The sequence below is a fragment of the Fopius arisanus genome, unplaced genomic scaffold, assembly GCF_000806365.1.
Source record: "Fopius arisanus strain USDA-PBARC FA_bdor unplaced genomic scaffold, ASM80636v1 scaffold00056, whole genome shotgun sequence".
NCBI lineage: Eukaryota > Metazoa > Arthropoda > Insecta > Hymenoptera > Braconidae > Fopius > Fopius arisanus.
Window position 1 is genome coordinate 322851 of NW_011887795.1, and position 20554 is coordinate 343404.

Sequence of the window (20554 nt, forward strand, 5' to 3'; positions counted from 1 at the left end):
GGGAGGCTAGGCCAGGAGGGAAGGTGAGGGCCGCGTCGGCTATTATCGAGAGGAGGCGGTGAGGTTCGCTCGGCCAGACGGGGTAGGAGGGCAAAGAGGGGTAACAGAAGGGAGGGGGTGGGTGAGGGGATTGGGGTAGGTCGGACGAAAGCACATCACACGAGCGCAATTTCACGTACACAATGTACTTGTGTATGTGTTGGGCTCTCAGTGACGTGCACTGTCAAGGGGGTTGGCCCGCACTTGCTGCGGGGTGGCGGCGGAAGGGGGTGGCAGGGTAGAGGGAAAGAGGGAGGGTGATATCAGAGTGGGGATTTAACATCGAGCTTGCGTTCCTCAACCTTTGCCCCAGAATGTCTACTCCCCTCTCACCCCCTCGCCAACTCGCCTTCGAACGCATCGAGTATTTTTTCCCTGCAATTTTACGATTTTCTTCTTTAACCTCAAAACAAGAAAAAAAAAACATTTGGTAAATTATGGGGATACAAAAATGGGAGCAGCCGATACTTGGGACAATTTCCGACTCAAAATACTGGGTTTAAACTCATTTTATCTCATTACTGTGGGCTGAATGGAAAATCAATTCTTGGAGGAGTTTTTTGAACGTGAAATAGAGTGTAATACCGTATAATTAGACTCTTGCAATTATCGTAGAGATAATATTTTATCCGGATAACAAAAGGATTATTTAGGGAGGAGATAGTTACGAAATAGAATGGAGTGAGTAGTGAGAAGCCTTGGGTTGAATATTGCAGAAGAAAATATGGGGTCTGAGATTGACAGTGATCCTGTTGATTGGAGTCATTGGATTTTCGTGTTTAGCGAAAAAAAATGTGTTGGAAACGGATTATACGAGGGGAGAGTGAATATTCATTAGAAATGATATTACAAAGCCTATGGGTATTTCAGTCGCAACTTCCCCTTCCCCTGGGTAAATGTGGATGTGACTAACGAAGCGTGGCTTAGGCGCTCTGTGACGACTGACCCAGTTACAACGACACGAGGTAATGACCGATACTGCACCTAACCCTCCTGCAATGTTCCGCGCTTCAGCGTTTCCCTCTTTAGCTCGTCCTCCCTCCTCACCACCACCCACCCGCAATGTATTCCACTCCACTCCCTACCACCCTCACCACCCATCGCTACTTTTGTCTCTTTTGTCGCGTGACCGATCTTGAGGTATCATCAAAGAAAACTCTTTTTCAATTGCCAAATCACTTTCTCGAGACATCGTACAAACATACTTCCGGATATTTCAATTATATTCACTTGGGAAAATGGAAAACTAAATGAAAAATGGAAAATTAAATGCGAAAATATATTTTCCTGTAAAATTATATCATGTTTTTTCTATTAATCTATAAGAAATCATTAAAGCAAGACTTAGTAATTAATTAGTAAGATTATTTCTTCTATAAAAATCGATATTTCAATTTATAAATAAAAATTAGCGATTTTGAAATCTAAAATGAACATTAATTAGGAAATTGTTTAGTTCTTCCATCTGAAGATCAGCGAAAAAAACATTTTTCTCTCAAGACAATTGTCTCCATAAGACCGATAAAATCCTGAATAATGGTTTTTCATTTTCCCAACGATAAAAATTCCCACCCAATGGTAATGCTCGGTTGAAAATCCCGTCAAGATCTGGGTCAAGAGATGTTTGGTATCCTTGAGCCGGTGTTTAGTGGAAAAAAAAATGGCGAAAAGAGCAGGAGGGCGCAAACGACAAAGTGAAAAACAAAATAAAGAATGAGAAAAATATTCTAGTCGCTCATCGCGTATGGCAAATAGACGTCAACGTTCCAGAAGTCATTTGATGTCTATACACACGTCCCCGATATTGACTAACACTAGGTCTCCCCCCACTACCACATTTTACATAATAAATTCGAGTACTCGAGTTCAATTTTGAGGACAAGTCGAGTCCAAGGGTTGCGTACGACCCAATTTCTCTCCCAAAATGTTACAATGCAGTTTAATAATAATAATTCGATGCCACTGTTGCTCAGGACGGGATAAATATCAAATACACGAGAAAATTATTTAAAAGCAGGTGCTTGATATCGGATATTTTTCAGAGTACTCAAGGCGATAATTTTCAATGAGATTGAGTTCTCCGTCTCAGTCTTGTTTTCTGGATAATGCATTTTTAATAAGTAGATAAATATTTAATAAGAGTGTAATCAGGGATGATTCATATTTTAAGTACCGATTTATCCCTGAATTCAGAAGGACTTTAATGTTGTATTCCTATTTACACATCAACAAGTGTTGCAAGTATTCGTATAAAATGCTGTGCGCGCTCGAGTCCTCGCTCGCTGCACTTGCAGTTTTATTTTGTAGGTCAGAGTCAAGTTTCTTCTATTGCGCCGTCGTCCTCAGCAACACCAAGCACTATCTTTTTCCCTTATTTATTTATTCACCGAAATAAATTAAATCGACTCTCGAAAACCTATTCCTCGGATGAGACAAGATATTTCTGATTTCAGAACTCATACACTTCAATCAGGAAAATTAATTCCCAAATGGAGAGTATGAATTGTTAAATTCCCTTGAATCATCTTCCATTCAGGAATAAAATGGACTCGAATCGATTTTTGTTCTCTCGATGTGATATTATTTATTTACACGGTGCAATTTCGTCTGGACAATTGGCGGATTTAATAAGCGAATGGAAACTGTACTATTCCGTGATTAATTAAATTGACAAATGCTTTTCAGAAATAATTGTTGAGAGACAAATAAGTGACGAGTGATCCACCCATCAGCTCATTTGTCTCTGATAACAGAAACTGGAACGGCAAAAAACTACTAAAACTGGGCGAAAAAATGGGCCTTGAAGATACGGGAAAAGCGGTTTATTACAGTATTTTTCTATCTCTACGTGTTTTGTTTTATCTTTTCGCTGTGTAAATTAGTTGACTGATAATTAGTTGAAGGGGCTTCGATGTTGAAAACGTTAATTGGGTGATCAACAGCTTTTTAAGTAAACGCTGACGAAATTAATATTTTTACTCTGAGTTTAAATAACAGAAAATTGAGTTACCAAAAAAAGATAAAAATCTACTGCAATTACAGAAAAAGCCAATGGGGAAGAAATCTATATCTTGAGTAATGTAATCAACTCGAACTCGACCTGAATCAAATGGAAAAATATTTGCATCTCTACTTGATTGACAGTCCGACTTGATTCAGACCGAGTTTTTTTTTCTCGTTCTCCTCCATTTTAATTTCGCAACGCAAGCAAAAATGGCGCTAAATTAATTCATAACCAGTGCTCTGAACCGGAAATTAGTCCCGCCTATTCAATGGGGTCATTATCGACTCCCCTAAACAAGTTTTTCCCCTGAAATTAGTCGTTACGACTGTTCAAATCGTTTCCGCGAAATTTTCCTCAAACTCCCTCGCTTTAAAGTACTAAACAAAATGGTCGTCACAAGCTAGTCGCGGGTCGATGTATTCTCGGTTGTTTATTTAGGCCACACGAGGTGGAAACGCTCGAGGGCAATGGAAAATCCAAGGCCTCTATTTAATTTACTCCCTCCCATCCTCCCATTCCGCCCCCTCTCACCCCTCCCTCATAACCAGATGCGTCTGAAAAACCGGCGAAACACTTGAATTCAGAACAAATAATTGAATACAAATTGAATGTATCTTGTGTCATGAACGTGACTTTGTATCATGAACTCTTTTCGAATATCTTTGCGCAACTGCTACAGCTCCGCCCACGTCAGCTCGACTCGAGCCGAATTAAATAGAAAAATTGAAAGAAAATAATAATGATGTTTTTCTCACTCTGATGATTTAATTTTTTTTTTAATGGTCAGTCGAGCCACTCGACCCTAGGAAAAATAGGTAAATAAATAACCGATGGGTTACGTAAGGAGTGAAACTATCGGTTACGTTCACGTCGCCGCGAGAGTGTAAGTTTATTGCCAAAGTTTTTGGGCCCAATGACCGCAAGTAACCCTGGACAAACTGCAGCGACACCTTCTGTGGCAATAACACCTGGGGTTCACACTCGAATTCATTTTCAATATTACTTCATTTAATGAATTAACTTTCTTTATCAGAGGAAATATCGTTGATTAAACGCGCGATCTTCGAATTACGGTTCAATTAATTTATAAATTATCAAATTTTTGGATTAAAATCATCAAGCATTTCGGAAATTAATCAATCCCTAAAAGTCGCACGGAAAAATGAGTATGGAAAGCACCGGAAGTGTCCACTCAATGAAAAATATCGGCAATTAATTCTTAATTAGAAGATTCTGTGCACTTCCTACTTAATAAATCCCCATGAACTCCCACCGAAGAAGAGCAAAAGATCACGGCATTAAAAGAAAGGAAAAAACTCAACTTTCACTTCGTCAAGTACTTCCTGAACTCGCCGAAGACAAAGTAACTAGCCCAGTAATACGATCGTTCTATTTCTGTAAACGAAATAACTCCACTGGTCAATACAATTTTCTTTTTCATCCCCTCCCGTCGCTGGCCCCCGCGGTTAATTTTCTCCGAAGCGATTTGCGTGCACTGCAACGACACAAAATATGCACCAGGTCATTTCCTCGTACATAACCCAATTAAATGATTATCCAACGTATATACCATACGGTCAAGTCGCATATTTCGTTACGAGCACATGGAATATATGTGTTGACTCCCCACTACGTGAATTTTCGTGTGGCCCCTTGGCACATTCGGGCTTTTGCGCGTGCGACTGCCTGTTACTACTTTCTCACCTACTTTCACGCGCGTGCAGACCGATTAATGTATACAGCCATTGGAAGCTGAATATTTTCCACGAATTGCCTTTTTTGGTGGCCCCGTGGTACGTCTTCAATTCGCGGGTGAAAAACACTGGCTTCAATCATTTCCCCATTAAAATGGATTTAAGGATGTGATGCCGGTGGTTTTTTATTTTTACTATTTTTCGGAGATTTATTGATAAGTATCGATCGGATTGGGATGTGAAAATATAGCGTTTGTTCGTTACATCATTATTTATCCTTTCACAGAGTTTCATCCTGATACACCAATTTTTAGAATTTTTCACTAAAGTTTATTGATTTTTTATTAAAATTTGGGAGAAGTTACAAAAATTAGTGTATCGGGATGAAATTTTATGAGTCAACCATGATGGAACGGACAAATGCTATATTTTCATATCCCAATCCGATCGATAGTTTTCAATCCTATTCTAAAAAGGATAAACATCGAGACTATCGATATCTCGAAACTCTGTCACGCTTATTCCTCATTGGTTCAGTCGTTTGAAGCGGCTAATTTGAATTTGGAACTCATTTAAATTAACAATTTTTAATCGCAATTTTTATAATTACAGCGCGCTGTAGCGCGCGTTCGTTCTCGTAAATCTAAAAAAAAGACGAACAATAACAAAATATCAGCAAAACATCCTTAATCATTGAAACATTAAAAATCAGACACTAAAGTCGCACTTTACGGACTAGATAAAAAAACCCAACCTTGCGCACAACTTCAAAATTTTGGGGATATGAATTTAACGGGTTATTTAGATTCATATTTTACAGGCGACGTCGTAAATCTAAATTGACCCGGCGGTCATTAAAATAAAAATACCCGACACGCGAGCAAAATAGTTTCTCATTTCAGTTTCTCATCCGACATTGACTCCCGATTGATCTACAAATCGATACATTTCCAAAACCCTTCGATCAATCGAAAAATGAGCACCTCTATCTCGGGAAAGCGAGAGCTGTCGAGTATTTTCGTTGTGTAACCGCTATCCTCCGACCAACAACACCCCCCCCTCACTCTCCCCTCCCTCCGGCGAGCTCATCTCAATTTCCCCAATCCAAAAGAAAAAAAAAAAAAATCCCCCATCCCAACGATCGCCGCCATCTCTCCCTAAACTTAACCTCAAATAATAATCCCTCTAATTATACCTTTCGCGAGATTTAATAAATTACGAATACCTTTTTACTCACTCGCTGGCTATTTAAAGTGCATATCACCGTCTAGATTCTATTGGACGCTCGGCGGATGGTTCTAGGAGGGGGGGCAGGAAGACGGGGTAAGGGGGGGTAGGGGGCTGATGAGAGGGGGAAAAACGACTCGCAGGGGTTTATAGATAGCGCATGGCCTAGAAACGGTGCACGGCGGCCGCTCGGTGTTTTTGACCCTTCGCCTAGCTACCACTTCTGGGCCATTGCAACATAACTTACACGACTAGTCGCACATTCCCTCTCTCTTGTACCACCCACCGACCCCCCTCTGGGCCCCCCCCCACTGACGCCCCCTTGCCGCGTAATTTTTTCTTTGTCTACGACTGGAATTCAAGTTGAAGACTTTTTTTTGTTCTCTAAGTAGCTTCTGAGGTTATGGTTTCGTTTATGAATTTTCGAGGGGGACGGGGGTCGGGGGGCAATTGACGCAGTTGGCTGGAGTCTGTCACTCTTATCCCGGGTTTATCCAATTAAAATGTGTTTTTGTTTGTAAGAATTTCTGTTTCACGGGAGGAGGGGCGAAGAAGGGGAGGGGGGGTCGTTCTTGTTGTCTCGATGGAGAAAATTCGATTTTCCAATTTTTTATTGGGTTTTTTGAGGTATGATGACGGGTTTTTGAGGTTATGGTTCGAAATGATTGAAAATTTTCAGGTTAGATTTTTTTTTTTGACTCTTCTTTGAGGGAATCTTCGAAAGAGGGGAGACCGAGGCAGAGTGCAATTAGCTTTAGAGGGGGAATCGGTTTTGAGGTGATTAAATGATAGCGAAAGTTGAGTGATTGGTGATTGCGTGTAACAGGAAACTCGTTGGACGAGTTTGAACTCTAGGAGTCTCTGATCGCACGCACCCACGTGGTGTTAGTCATGAAATGGCGTAATTATGCGTGCAATTTTTTGATTATTTAACTACTCAATCGAATCGAAAGAAAAAATCATAAAAATACTCATCGGGGAAATTGAATTACTGAAATTAGATTAAACAATCCATTTCAGCGGATGACGGAATTGAATTCGTGACAACTTTTTTTGGTATTCTCTCGATATTTTCCATTCCATGAATTGTCTTGTTAAAGGTGATGATATTACTTTTGGCTTTTAACTTGAAAATTCATGAGAATTATCTGATGGAAATGTCACAGACGCTTTCAATGTTTCAATCAGCATTCAAAATCATAAATTAATTTTGCCAATTAATAATTCATTTAGCTTTCACGGAGCAAAGAATTGATTTCAATTTTTGATTAAAAAAAAAAATAGAAATGAAAGCAACAGGGGATTTAATTGAGTGAAATAGGGGGTGCGGAGTGACTTCTATTGTTTTTAAACAAATTGATGGATCGAGTTTGAAAATTATTGCGAGATCCCAACAGACGACGCAGAATATGTCGGTCGTACCGCGCAGTGGCAAAAGGCGAGGCGACTTTCTCTTCTACTTCGATTCAGTGGCTCTCAATCCCACTTCCTGTTTACCCCCTACCATAGATTCTATTACTCCGATGCCTCAACAACGTAATACGGTTTCCCAGGAAAAAACAATATCCAAAAAGAAAAAAATTATCGATTCAATCCGGAGTTCCTAGTCTAATTAAGATTGAATTGACCCGAAACCTGCTCGATTCGAGTAGATGGTATCGGCTTGATTCAAATATCGGAAGCCGATATCAAATGTCAAGTTGTTTTTTTTAAATTTCACGTTTCAATGGATTAATCATTTTTCGGCGCGGATCCAGTGGGGAAATGTTCAATTATTTTGACGAAATTTTTAACTGCGCTACTCGCGCTATCGGAAAAATCTTGTAGCAGCAGTAGTTCGAGTGTAGATCGTGCGTTTACGTAACGCTAGAAACACGATCGTTAGTGGGTATATAGCGTAGGAAAAACGATCGAGTGCGTTAACCCCGTGGCCGCAGGGCAACTAACGACAAGGCAAAAGCACCGGGAGTCCGACGGTGACGATGCAGCTCAGGCAACCGAGGCTTTCACTCGTTTAACTACAACTACCTGACGTTGACAGTAGATTAAAATAACTACAATGCCCCTACACACTGCTCAAAATTATCATCTCAATTTTCCGAACGAAAATTCTGGAAATATTTACTGAGCCATCAAAAATTCATAATTTAAACAAAACAAATGGAAAACCAAAAAATTTTTGAATTTCACAGAATTCTCATTGGATTTTTTTTTCCCTAAAAATAATGGGGCACAATGGGTTCACAGCCAGTGTTCAATTGCGGAAATGAGTCCTGCGGGATTGAGATGATAAAAGTTTATGCGCGCTGGTTCAAAATGGCGGAGGTAATTGCGCGATTCTAAGGTAAATTGAAGGGCGAGAATTTTCCGTGGCGTCTCTATGGGGTTTTCCCGAGGTCGTTGCCCCCAAATGTGGGGAAAAGGGATGGAATGGTGGAAGAGGAAAGGGGGTTGTAATGGCGGTATGAGAGAGGGGGTGAGAAGGGGCGCCCTTGCCCTTGGCATTGCCGCTCGATACCAATGCCCAGGGCTGTCCAAAACACAATCGAGTGGTTAAAGATCTCAACATCTGTCTACTACTATTTTAGGGAGAAAAAAAAAAGCTTCAATTTCCAATTCACTCTGGAAATTTCCATCGTCAACCGCCGCTCCAGTGAAACGAATTCACTCCGTTTGAAAATTAATTATCAATTTTTTTAAGTTATTTTCAAAATTGTGTTTGGATAAACAAGTAATAATTCATGGAATTGATATTTTTTTGGAGACTGATGCTCGCGTTGAGGAGGAGAAAATAAAGACTATTGTTGGGGTTTTGGGAGATTTTGTCGAGGGTTGATCGAGAGATGGGGAGTATGACTGGAATAAGGGTGAGCCTTCGATTTTTGGGTGTTTCAATGAAGGAAAATTCGATGAAACTACGTAACGTATACGCATGCCCTCGGCCTTGCCCTTGGTCGATAGCCATCCCCTTTCAAACTGTATAAAGTACGAGAGTCATACGACATGGTCTCATGTACGTGGCACTCCGGTTGTTCTCGTCTTGGCATTTGCCATACGATTGATGCATACAACATACCACGTGGCCATTTTGTTGGTCACGTGCGATCGTACGTCAAGTGGATTAAGAAAGTACTTTTGATACGTGAAGAAAATTTGTAAAAATCCAAAATCCCCGTCTGAAAAATTCATTCCCGCAGAATGAGAAAATCCGTATCACGAATAATCCAAAAGACCTTCCCCATCTCTCAATTTATCTCCTCACGAAGCGCCTCTAGTCCATTTCGTTACAGAACCTTTTCCCTAGAAAATTCAATTCTCCAACTAAAACTTCATACCAAATTTTCCCGTAAACCCGCTCATTACGGAGATAATTACGCATTACTAACAGCTCTAAGAACAGTCTTTAGAATTTCAACTTTCTTCGGCCATTATTTTTTTTTATCAACTGAGAACCCCATGCCCTGGATTAAGGAAAAATATAATTGTGAGGAGATGAAATGGAAAAGTAGTTTGTAAATTAATAAAAGAAAGGGTAAGGACAGGGGGGGTGGGGGTTGGTGAATTGTAAGGACTATGGAGACTAGTGAATATACGTTAGCATCAAGGGTGAACGACCGCAGGGGCACTAGGCTTCCTACCCCCTCTAGGGGTTGAAATGAAATGAGGGAGGCAGACATGAGAATGCCCTGGAGGGATGAGGACAGAAAATAAAGGGGATCAATACCAGGCCACGTGGTACCCCTCGGTCTCTTCATCCCCTCCTTCAAAGTATTCAAAACAAATACACAGCTCTTTGTTTATCATTACTCCCGTTGTACACTAACCTTTGTTAATAATCAATCGAAATATCGAATAAACTACTTGTGCAATTGTCGCGTAGAAAACACAAGGGGTTGATTTAAGACAGGCGGGAAAATGCCCCATTGAAAACACTCAGTTCAAAATTATTTACAACTTTAGAAAAATAAACTCACGTGTCTTCCATATTCTTTTCAATTATCCGTCAATTTTTCGTTGCGCTTCAACGAAAGCTTTAATTTTTGAAATGTTTAATTGATTCAAATGTTTAATTACGTAATTAACGGGTTTATGCGGTGTAATTTTTGGAGAGAATATTGAGGGAAACGAGGGGAAGTTAATATTGAAAAGACGGGAAAAATTTTGAATTGCGTCGTTCGAAAAGAAAATGGATTTTCCCGTTTGATTGTATATTGCACACCCCTGATTCTGAGTCTAGGTCGGTCATTCACCCCCCGGCAGCATCCCCAACACTCGCTCCCCACTCCAACCGCACTTTTTACCCCACCCCCTGTATATGACTATCGTCCAAAGCTTCTCGTGCGGATGACGTCAGTTACTGAATATCCCTCGTCGTCACCCCGCGCGTCATTTTTCCATTTTTTCATTTTTTTTGTTCATTGTAAACAATTATTTAACGGGATAATTATAGCAGAAAATGGGGCTTGGAGGGGTGAATTTACTGGATTGGAGAATTTTTAAGTGTTGGTGTATGTGTAATTGTTTAGTGCGATGTATACGGTGTGAACTGTAGTGAAAAGGGAAATTTACGTTTGAACGAGTGAATTGAGGAGAGAAGTTACGTGCATCGATTACGTGCGTTCTAGTTTACTCACACGTGATAATTTCAGGTGCGTGCGATATACTTTTCTCAGGGGTTTTACTGATTACTTATTAATTTTCATTAACTCGAGATATTATTTCTCGTACATTCGCTTTGTAGATAATAAAACTCCCGCGTGGACGATAATAGAAGTCTCAAAAAATGGAAAAACGGAATTGAAAGAAAATTTTTTTGAACTCGACAATTTTCGACGATCGAGGGATCTCCTTATAGGGGCCGCTATTAACGAAAGTTACGGCGAAAGGTCAATACCGGAGGAGGAAGTGGTTTACAACGCGAGCCTTCGTAATCTGACACGCACTTTCTATATTTAGAAAAGACATTTTTCGAAGCCGATATTGAGACAAAAATTAATATTCTTGGCGTTTAATTATTCTGAGGCGAGACGTACGAGCTATACCCGAGGGGAAAATTGGCTCAGCAAATCGGCCGTGATATTTCCGGTTAGAAATGCCACGGTGCAACCTGTTCTACCCCGGTTCACGAGTTCAGATCCAGTTTTATCGATAAGAGTTTGTCTTTTTTTCGATCCAGTTTTGTCTCTAGGAAGTTGTCACGGGCAGTATCCAGACGAAACGCGTTCACGATCAGAGAATGTCTTTTAGCGTTCATTACATTATTCGGTTGTCACTACTGGGAATATTTAAAAAGCCATCCTCGGCCGAAAAATAAATCAGAATTATCTGAAAAATGGCTTAAAAGAATGGTTCACTCCATCGAAATAGTATGGAGTAATTTGAAAGTGATTCGAGTAGAATAAATAATTTTAATAATTATTCAAAATCGCGAAGTGGCGGTGCCGCCATCTTGAGATCCCCTGACGGTGAGAGAAGAGGGAAGCCAAAATGGCGACACCTACGTTCCCGGGTTGCCGATTGTTTTAAAAATATTAATTAGAATTGTTTATTTACGTTACACTATTTCATGCCATTATTAACGATTTTTTTAAATTGAAAAATCGAAGGGGTGGAGGCTCTCGCACGTCAGTAGGATTTTTTCTGACGCCTCTTGAAGTGACGATAGACTTCAAGATTCGAATGAAGAAAAGAAAGCCGAAATCGAAATAAATAAGGTCGAGTATCTGTCAAGTCTTCGAGTATCGGTGATCTCATTGTTTGGAAAAGATTCTTGAATAGTTCTCTCAGTAAGATTTCCCTCCCGGCTATCCGCCAAAATGGCTTCCAGCCTTCGAAATGACCCAATTTTTTTTTCCAGCCCTTGACCTTTCATCAACTCCCCCTCAAAATCCTTATCTAACTCTCTCCTACTGATGTACGAGATTTCCCTCTCCTCTCGTACAAGTTGAACGAGATTTGCACGAGAGTGAAAGGCTCTCGTACACAGTACACGACGAGACTCCTGTGAAAACGAAAGGATTTCGGTGCACCCCTCCCTCATATCGCGGCGATTCCACGTTCGCTTCCGTAACTTTCACCATTGTTGGAAAAAATGAAAAATTTTTAAAACGGAGAGAGAAAGACGCTCTTTAAAAAATTATGTCTATCATCATATGCATGGGCATATGGGTTCAAAATTCTTCCGATAAATAGAATGTATAACAATACATTCAATATACGCTTGATATAACAATTTATATTATAGGAAGTAAATGTATTAAATACCTTAATTTCAACTCGTAAAATTCCCTCGGCCATAAATTTCCATTTGTGAAGCACACTCCATTGGATAACATTTCTTTCCGTAATTTCGTGTACACTTGATGAAGTCCCATATTTTCACTGGTACTGTCGATGGATTCCGGTTTTATTCACTTTGTACACTCAGAAATTCAAACGCATTTTCACCTGAAAAAGAAAATGAAGAAAACGGTTTTGAGAATTTTTCATATTGAAATATTGAAAATAATGTAAAATTCAAAAAAATTTAATACTGAAAATTGAATAGAGACAAATTTTTCGAGAAAGGTGTAGAATTTTAGATTGCAGAATAAAATAGAAGAGAAATCTTTATTTTTTCTTTCTTATTGAATGGACAAATAATTCACTGCAAGTAGAAATAGTACACCGTGCGGTGATGAGAACCGTATTATGGGAATATCCACCCGAGGTCGCCAACTTTCTCTTCAGCAAGAGAAGATTCAAACGTAATCATCTGTTTGGCTGAGAGAGAGAGAGAGGGGCATGTGCATGTGAACAGGGAAGGATTCCCGGGGTTAAATGCATTTTTTTTCCTTACAAAAAAAAAAAGAGCAGAATTCCTCTCTCTCCAGTCTCGCGGGCATGATTTAAAATTAGCAGTCAAGTAAAAAATATAAATTTCGTCAAATGACAGTGAATTTTTTATCCCAAACTTGAATTTTTATGTCACGATTTTCCAGAAAAGCATGAAAAATCGCGAGTATTCAATGAAAATATTGTTAGAGTAGCATAAAGGAAAATTGCCATATCGGATAACAACAATCGGTTTTATTGCAACTGGGGTCGAGACACGGTGTAAGATAGTGCGGAAGAGACACGGGGGAAAGCGTGTCGGCATTAATTTTCCGCTTGCTGCCGCTTCCATTCAATCTCGAGTTTACTGTTGTTTCAACGTTTGTTTATCAGCGTGTGATGGTAATATTATTTAACATTCTTTTCTCGTCTTTCGCAGTCGGTTTCATTGAATAATCCGTTCATTACTTTATGATGGCAATGAGATTCCCAAAGAGAGGGGAGTAGATATTTTCCATTATCGCCTCAAACATCAAATGCTTATGTGGGAAATGTTTTCGACGTTAACACGATTTTTAAACAATTAACTAAAATTTAATTGTTTAAAATAAATGAAATGTCGAATCATCCAGTAAATTGTTGGCGATATTATTTTTTCTACATTTAGTAATAGACTGAACAATTTTTATTTTATTCAGTTCGGGGACAGCTCTTGAAGTGAGAAAACATTCTAAGAAAATATTGTTGTATATTTTAATAAAACGTAATTGCTCTCATATAAAAGTGTCTTTTATTTGTTAAGCTGGCTTCCACAAAATTTATTCTCCTCAATTCTTCTGAAACCCTGGTATACAACTACCATTTAATTCACAGTGTAAGAAACCAAATTCCCTTTTTCATAATTTGTTAACGGGATCACAGAAGAATTGAAGAGGTACCATATTTTTTCGCTACTTTTTCAGTATAGGGGAATTTTTGAGGAGTTTTTAAAATAATGTAATTTTTCCTAGACTTGCCCTTCGAAATTTTGACATTGGAAAATACCTCATCGTTTACCCACAGCTATAAATAATTAGTTGTGTTAATTTTGTTAGAATTGTTAGTAAGAATAATTAATGAAGAGAGTACGGGATTATGCAGCGGTTTAGGTTGTCTATTACTCGAGGAATAGAGCATGTAATCCCCGAAAATGATAAAGTCGTCTGGCACGTGGGCACGAGGCCAAGGTGTCTATTTTCTGGGTATCGTGGCCTCATGGGACACCCAACTTACTGGACAAAGCGTGTGCCATTACAAACATAACACATAACCATTCTATTTTCGATTATTAAACGAACCAAATAACTCGAGTATCGATTCCCTTATTTTTACGCTTCACCAATTTCTATAAATCATAGAAATAACAATTCCTCTCAGTGTCCAAACAATAAAAACAATGAACAATAAAAAACATAATAAATGAAACGAGATAATTGAATCATACACCGGTTGCCTAACCATCGATCATCGGAATCATTACGGGATATCAAACCCTCCGGCTAGCGTGCGCCTGACCTGCGCCTAGCGTGCGACTAGCTTGCGGCTAGCCCGCGACCAGCTTGCGCCAAGTTAATGTTTAGATGACTCTCAAAACGTTTTGCTCTCCTGTTGCCCTCCAGAAGAAAAAATGAAAAAAGTCCCATAAAAGCCCATAAAGTCTCAGTCTGATCACCGCCTCCTCAGTTGCCCGCGCGGTTTCACCGCCTCCACCACCTCCTCCCCCTTCTCTAGCCCCCCTTCTCACCCTCACACCCCACCACCCACCCGCCCCCTTCAATTGCGCTGTATGCACCGACGTTTGTCCGTGGCCGCTGTCCCAGTCGTCGCCCTACTTTGTCCAAGCAAACGTCTGCTCGGGATAACGTACTGTACCGACTCCTACCCCGGTACCCAACTCACCCCCCAAATGACCCCAAAACAACCAACAAATGATTAAAAATTAGATAAATAAAAAAATTTTAAATATATTAACACTGCCTTTTTTTTCTGTTTCAATTGAATTTTTTTTTTTCGCGGGTGGTATTTATTTTCTAATTGACTGCCTTTTTTTTTTTAATTGTTAATGTGAGTGAGTTTGAACACGTGGGAACTTTTACACGCCCATTGACGCATCACTGCCAAGTTTATAATTTTTAATTGTTTAAACAATTGAAACAACGAGTTGAATAATTGAAAATAAAAATTGATGAAATCGCGAGGAGCTTGTTGATGAGTTATAGAACGGCTGAATTATTTTCATCGTTAATTAATGCATTTAAATAATTGTTATGATTTTCCATGGACAAGTGGATGGAAAAATTGTGGGGAACAATTTTTTTCATGGATGTTTTTGGGGTCAATATCGGACTTTAGTCGGGTAAAATTTTCGAGAGGTGATAATTGAGCTTGAGAAGTTTGTTTAAATAATACTGCTTCAGTGTAATTGTTCACTGCCACGAGTAACGAATAAATAAAGGAATGTAAAATATTGAGAATAATTTCAACGAGTGTCAAGTGAACGTCCTGTTCGACGCAAGGACGCTGTGTTCATTATTATTATGTTAATTATGTCATGAGGATAGACAATGAATTAATGACTGATTTTGTTTATAAAAAAATTGAATCATCACTGCCCTGAGAATTTGCTCAGTATTAAAAACAAATGGAGATAAATCGAATTCTCATCATGATATTGAGAATCTAACGAATAAGTGATGCCGCCGGTGAAAATTAACCAATTGTTCATAATATTTGAGTGCAATTATTTCCCATTAATTAGTTATATTATTTGTTCAACGTGTTGAATATTTTGAGATACTGTTAAACCTCGAGTGCGTATTTTCCATTGAAAACGAGAGATTGTACCCAAGGAGTTGAATTTTTACGATTTTCGATGTCTTGAACAGCAAAAAATGTGAGTTTTATAAATGACTAGTTAATTAATTAATAACTAATAGATCAAATTGATTCCTCCAAGCAGCGGTTGAGACGCGCTATCGAACGCTTATCATATCGCGGCGTATGCATAAAAAATCCATCCGATGAATAAAATCTATAACAATTTATTAAATATACAAAAGATACAGGCTTATTCATAAAAAAATTAAGTGCACGGCATACCGCATTTTTTATAAAATTCTGATTTTTCAATAACTCTCTATTAGATAATAATCAATCATGTTATGATTCCGTCCATTTTGCATTATTATTTTCTGGAATTAATTATGATTTCCGTTATATCTGGATTTTTTCAAAAGATTCGATCAGTCGTCGAATGAAATTCACAGCGAAATATTTATTACTAATAAAAGGTAACAAATATCTGAATTTCAGTTATTGCATTGACAATTAATAGATATCTTTGCGTCTATTTGAAGTGGTTTACCTTCAGCTTTGGATTTATTTTTTCCATCGCTTCATTTTTTTTTATTAACCATGAAATTATTCTGCGGAGTGTGGGAAAAGGTCTAGGTCATTTCGGGGATTTTATGAGACTTCCGTGTGTCACCATAAATTCACTCCGTCGATTTCAAGTGTTACTCAGGGATTTCTCGTAGTGTCTTTATTTTTCGAGTATTTTGAGGAATTTTTCTGGTTATTTTTGTCCAAGGTGGAGGGCGAAGAGTTCAATGCCGCAGATATTTTCGAAGATTCATCGATTTCTGTCAACAAACTCACAATTCTCGAAAGATTATCACCCTAAAATTTCTCATTCTCCTCTTCAATCTTCACAACCGAAATTTCCAATGAATAATCTGATCTCTCTGATCAGCTCAATTTTTATCAATTGACAGTTTCAAACCCAAATTTCAATACTCATTAAATAAATTAATGATTTCTAGTCGATTCTCTGAAATAACGACTTCCGGTGTCTCGTTAGACGTTTGATCCCCGAAGTACCAAAAAATCACAGAGAATTTTGGGTTTATCATGAGTGGGTCATTCTCTAGGGCATTTGAATAAGGCACGTAAATAATAGTGTCGTAATAACGAACCGGATGACGTGCGTACATAGTACTACACTTGGAGGCCACAAGAATGAGAAGTGCGCAAGCGTCGAACGCCAATGCATTGGGATAGGTCGTGTTCATGTCTAACACTGTGCGAATTTTTCGCCCTCATTCTCTTCTTTTTTTTTTCCCCCGATCTCACATGAAGTCTAGAATTTTTCCTCCATCCTTGATTTTTATTATCGTCAATTTATGAATTACATCTGTCCTTCTCTCCGCGTGTGGCATTGACGAAAAATGTTGAAAGAACTTCGAAGATCAATTTGGTGATCTCATAGCGTGTCCCTGACACCACGAGAATGTCAAAGATCGGTTGCAAAACCCCATTCAAGGATTATTTTAATAACGAAAAACAATATATTTAAAATTGACCAGAGGATTTTTCATTAATTAATTCCCCTTTTTTTTCTCGGATGAAAAGGAAAATGAGTATCAAATCGATAGCTTTCGAGATAAATCGATAATTGAATCGCGTTGAATTTGATATTTAAAAAAAATTAAACTAACCTTCCAACAAGCGTCAGTGATTCAGACTTCTCTCACTGTAGCACAAAAATAATAACAAACACTTGTAAAAAAACATTTATAGCCACTGCAAATATATTACCCACGTAATTGCCTTTAGGATCTTGTCGGAAATTCCAACAAGATCACGGACAAATGCGTCAACATGACAAATGTACAATTTTCCACAGCAAGGACACGCGATTTGCACCAGTACGTGGAATCCTCTAAATATCTCAACGATTAACACTCACAACTGAATTATGTATCGATGCCGGAAGAAGTTTATTCTAATCAAGACATTGAAAATTATATTTCCCAAGGTTTTTATCGTGTCAATTTTTTTTTTACCGCGACCTTAAGACAGATTTTAAAAAATCCCACTATTAAATCGTTGAAAAAATCACAGCTCGATGTTTTCGACCGAAATTTTTCCATCTATCGGATTAAATTATTCTAATAAATTCCCCCCTCCAGTGAAGGTCAACCGCCGAATAAGAACGCTGTGACCTTTACATTTCTTCCCTAACACTACAACAAGAAATTTAAAGAAAAAAACGGAACAAATAGAAAGTCCAGTGTTTTGGTCTAGGCCTAGAAGTGTCTGCTTTCACCGTCGCGTCAAAAAGGCGCCGGTTAAGATCATGGAGTAACTGTTTTAATCCAATACAAATAGATGTGTAAAAAGGCCTCTGGTAGGGTCATAAGGTCGAGGACTCGGACAATAGTATGAGCAACAGTGAGATTTAGTATAGCATTGGAGATTGTTGCAGCGCACGGTCAATGGATAGTCGATTATTTTTCATATAGTTTTTCGAGTTGATGTGTGAGTTGGTATTAGAGAATATTAGTTATAGAGGAATAAAAAAATCTAGTAGATGTGGTGGTGCCTAGTCCCGAGTGCACGGTGTGATTGACATTACTAAGTATGCCATGGCCAACTGGCTTGCACTGGCGATGGAATAAATGCTGTCGTGATGCTGACCACTGACACTAGAAGTCTTATCAATTTTCTTTATCAATGTTTTTCAGGGTAACGGAATTACCCTCGGATCGCCAAAACAAGGGGATGAATTCAATGAAGAAGAGAACATCCGAGAATTTTTTATCATCGATTTTTTAGGGCATCGATTTTTTAGGGTCTAGATATATCTAGATATAAATAGATAATGGTCGATAACGAATCATCCGATTCGAATCAACTCGAACGTGAATTCAATTGAAAATCAATTTTCATTAAAATATCCCACCGTGCACCCCTGAGAATCCGAAAGTTCACTTTCCATTACAAAACTCATCAACTTTCCTCAGATTTTCCACACCGAAATCCCAAAAAGCTGATCAATACCGATGAAAGTGAAACTCTTCTCGACAGGAGACAAGGACACGGTCGCGACTGTAATGAGAAGATTCCCCACCCAAAATTGGTGTGAAAAAAAAAAAAAAACAAAAAAAAAGAGAGAAAAAGAAAAATAACGGGAGGAGAAGGAAAGGAGAAGAGTGAAAGTTCCTCACTCATCTCTCCTTCTTTCTCCCTCGTCATCTCATTTTTCTCCATCTCTCTCCCTCCCCTCTCCCCTCTCTCTCCCCCCGCGCAATTCGAATGGGCTCATACGCGGTAAAAATGTAGTTTTTTTTTTTTGTACGAATCGAGGTCACTGTTACCACCACTACCTCCCACCCAGTTTGGCCCGCGTTCGAAAACGCCCGTTGAAATTTTTCGGTTAGTCAGTCGAGCTCGGGCCCCCAAAAACTTGAGGCAAGAGCTCGGAAATCGATCGCAAAATCATAAATCGATAAAAGAAAACGTGAGAAGTACATGAAAGTACTGAGTACTGAGTACTTCAAAATAGATAATAATAAAGTGCTGAGAATTGCTTTTATTTTGATGAGTTATCAGTGATTTCTCTTTTTTTTGTGGGAAAAGTCGGATTTAAAAATTAATTTTCCCTTTTTTGTGAGTGTGTCAGTGATTTTGTGGACCTTGTGGAAGAGTGAGGATGTCACTGATTCTGTCCTCGATGGTTAATGGGAGTTGGCTCGCGAATTCGTTCAGCCTCGGATCAACTAGATATCAATTGAATGGACTATTTCACGGTTTTGTGGTTTGAGTTTTCAGGGAGAACTCTGGAGTGAGGGTTTATTTTTTCTCAGAGGGTATCGATTATGTGTTCGAAGATGAGTGTCCTGCAGGGAAGACACTTAGGTATTTATCATTTATCTATCGTATTCATCATCAGCTGATGAAAAACTTGTGAAACCGTTACAAACCCCCGAGATAATCCCTCTCACCCCCCAATCCGCGAAAGTCATTCAAAAATCGTTAAGGATGTTTTACTCGTATTTTGTTATTTTTCTTGTTTTTCTGAGATTTATTAAAAACTATCGATCGGATTGGGATATAAAAATATAGCGTTTGTCCGTTCCATCATGATTGACTCTCTCATAAAGTTTCATCCCGATACACTAATATTTACAACTTTCAACTAAAATTTAATAAAAAATCAATAAATTTTTACGAAAGGATAAATCATGATGTAACGGATAAACTCTATATTTTGATATTCCAATCCGATCAATAGTTTTAAAGATAGATAAAAAAATTAGACAATGATTTGAATAAAAAATCAAATTTTCCCGGAATAAAATAATAAAAATCTTCAAGATGGTCCCCAATTACTCAACTTCGCGCTTGATTACGATCACCTCGACAATTGCCGATCCCCGTTGGTACATTACGTAAAAGTTGCAGTAGAAATCTCTCCCATAACAAAACTCCCAACATAAACCGAGAGAAAAAAAAAAGTATCTGTGAATAAATCGTGCGGATTCGCAATAGCAAAACGAGTAGAATTTAAAAAATGTCAGTAAAAGCCAGACCCGTGGAGCATCATTTTATTAGGTATTCCATTATTCGAATAATAAAAAAAAAAACGGATAATAAATGTCTGACTTGACGGGACAATATAACGGAAGAGACTTCCTCGTTCTCTCTACTCGTACACGGTTATGACACAACACGGTGAAGCTTGCTGTAGGAAAAGTAAGGTAAGGCCAGTGGTATAATAGAAACTTTCACTGCGGCCAACGGTTCAATGTACCCAACGGGGCCTTAACTCTCACTGGATAACGTTTCACGCTGTTTTTTTCCTTCAAACTGAGTTCACGATGTGCAGGAATAATATTCGCCGGTTACTCACGGAATTTCACCATAAAAACCGATTTATATGAATCGAGAAGCGATT

At 38.7% G+C, this 20554-nt stretch overlaps 1 protein-coding gene and 1 long non-coding RNA gene across 9 annotated transcripts in view; one reads left to right on the plus strand and one right to left on the minus strand.

Annotated features, from left to right (window-relative positions):
* Positions 1–20554, minus strand: part of LOC105268331 (uncharacterized) — a 79488-nt gene that overhangs the window by 42232 nt on the left and 16702 nt on the right. Inside the window, exon 2 of the long non-coding RNA XR_892318.1 lies at positions 12229–12411. This is a non-coding gene — a long non-coding RNA (uncharacterized lncRNA). The remainder of the gene's footprint in view (positions 1–12228; positions 12412–20554) is intronic.
* Hr4 (Hormone receptor 4) overlaps positions 1–20554 on the plus strand; it is a 50764-nt gene that overhangs the window by 17536 nt on the left and 12674 nt on the right. The window contains exon 1 of one of the 8 annotated variants that reach the window (XM_011307793.1): positions 14835–15709. The exons of 5 other annotated variants lie outside the window; for them this stretch is intronic. Coding sequence is in view for 2 of the 3 variants with exons in the window: in XM_011307786.1 (XP_011306088.1) it covers positions 19476–19515 (40 nt within the window). In the remaining variant the exon portion in view is untranslated. Of the gene's footprint in view, positions 1–14834; positions 15710–19303; positions 19516–20554 lie in introns of those variants that run through there. 2 more of the 8 variants (XM_011307786.1, XM_011307794.1) reach the window with 2 other exon arrangements.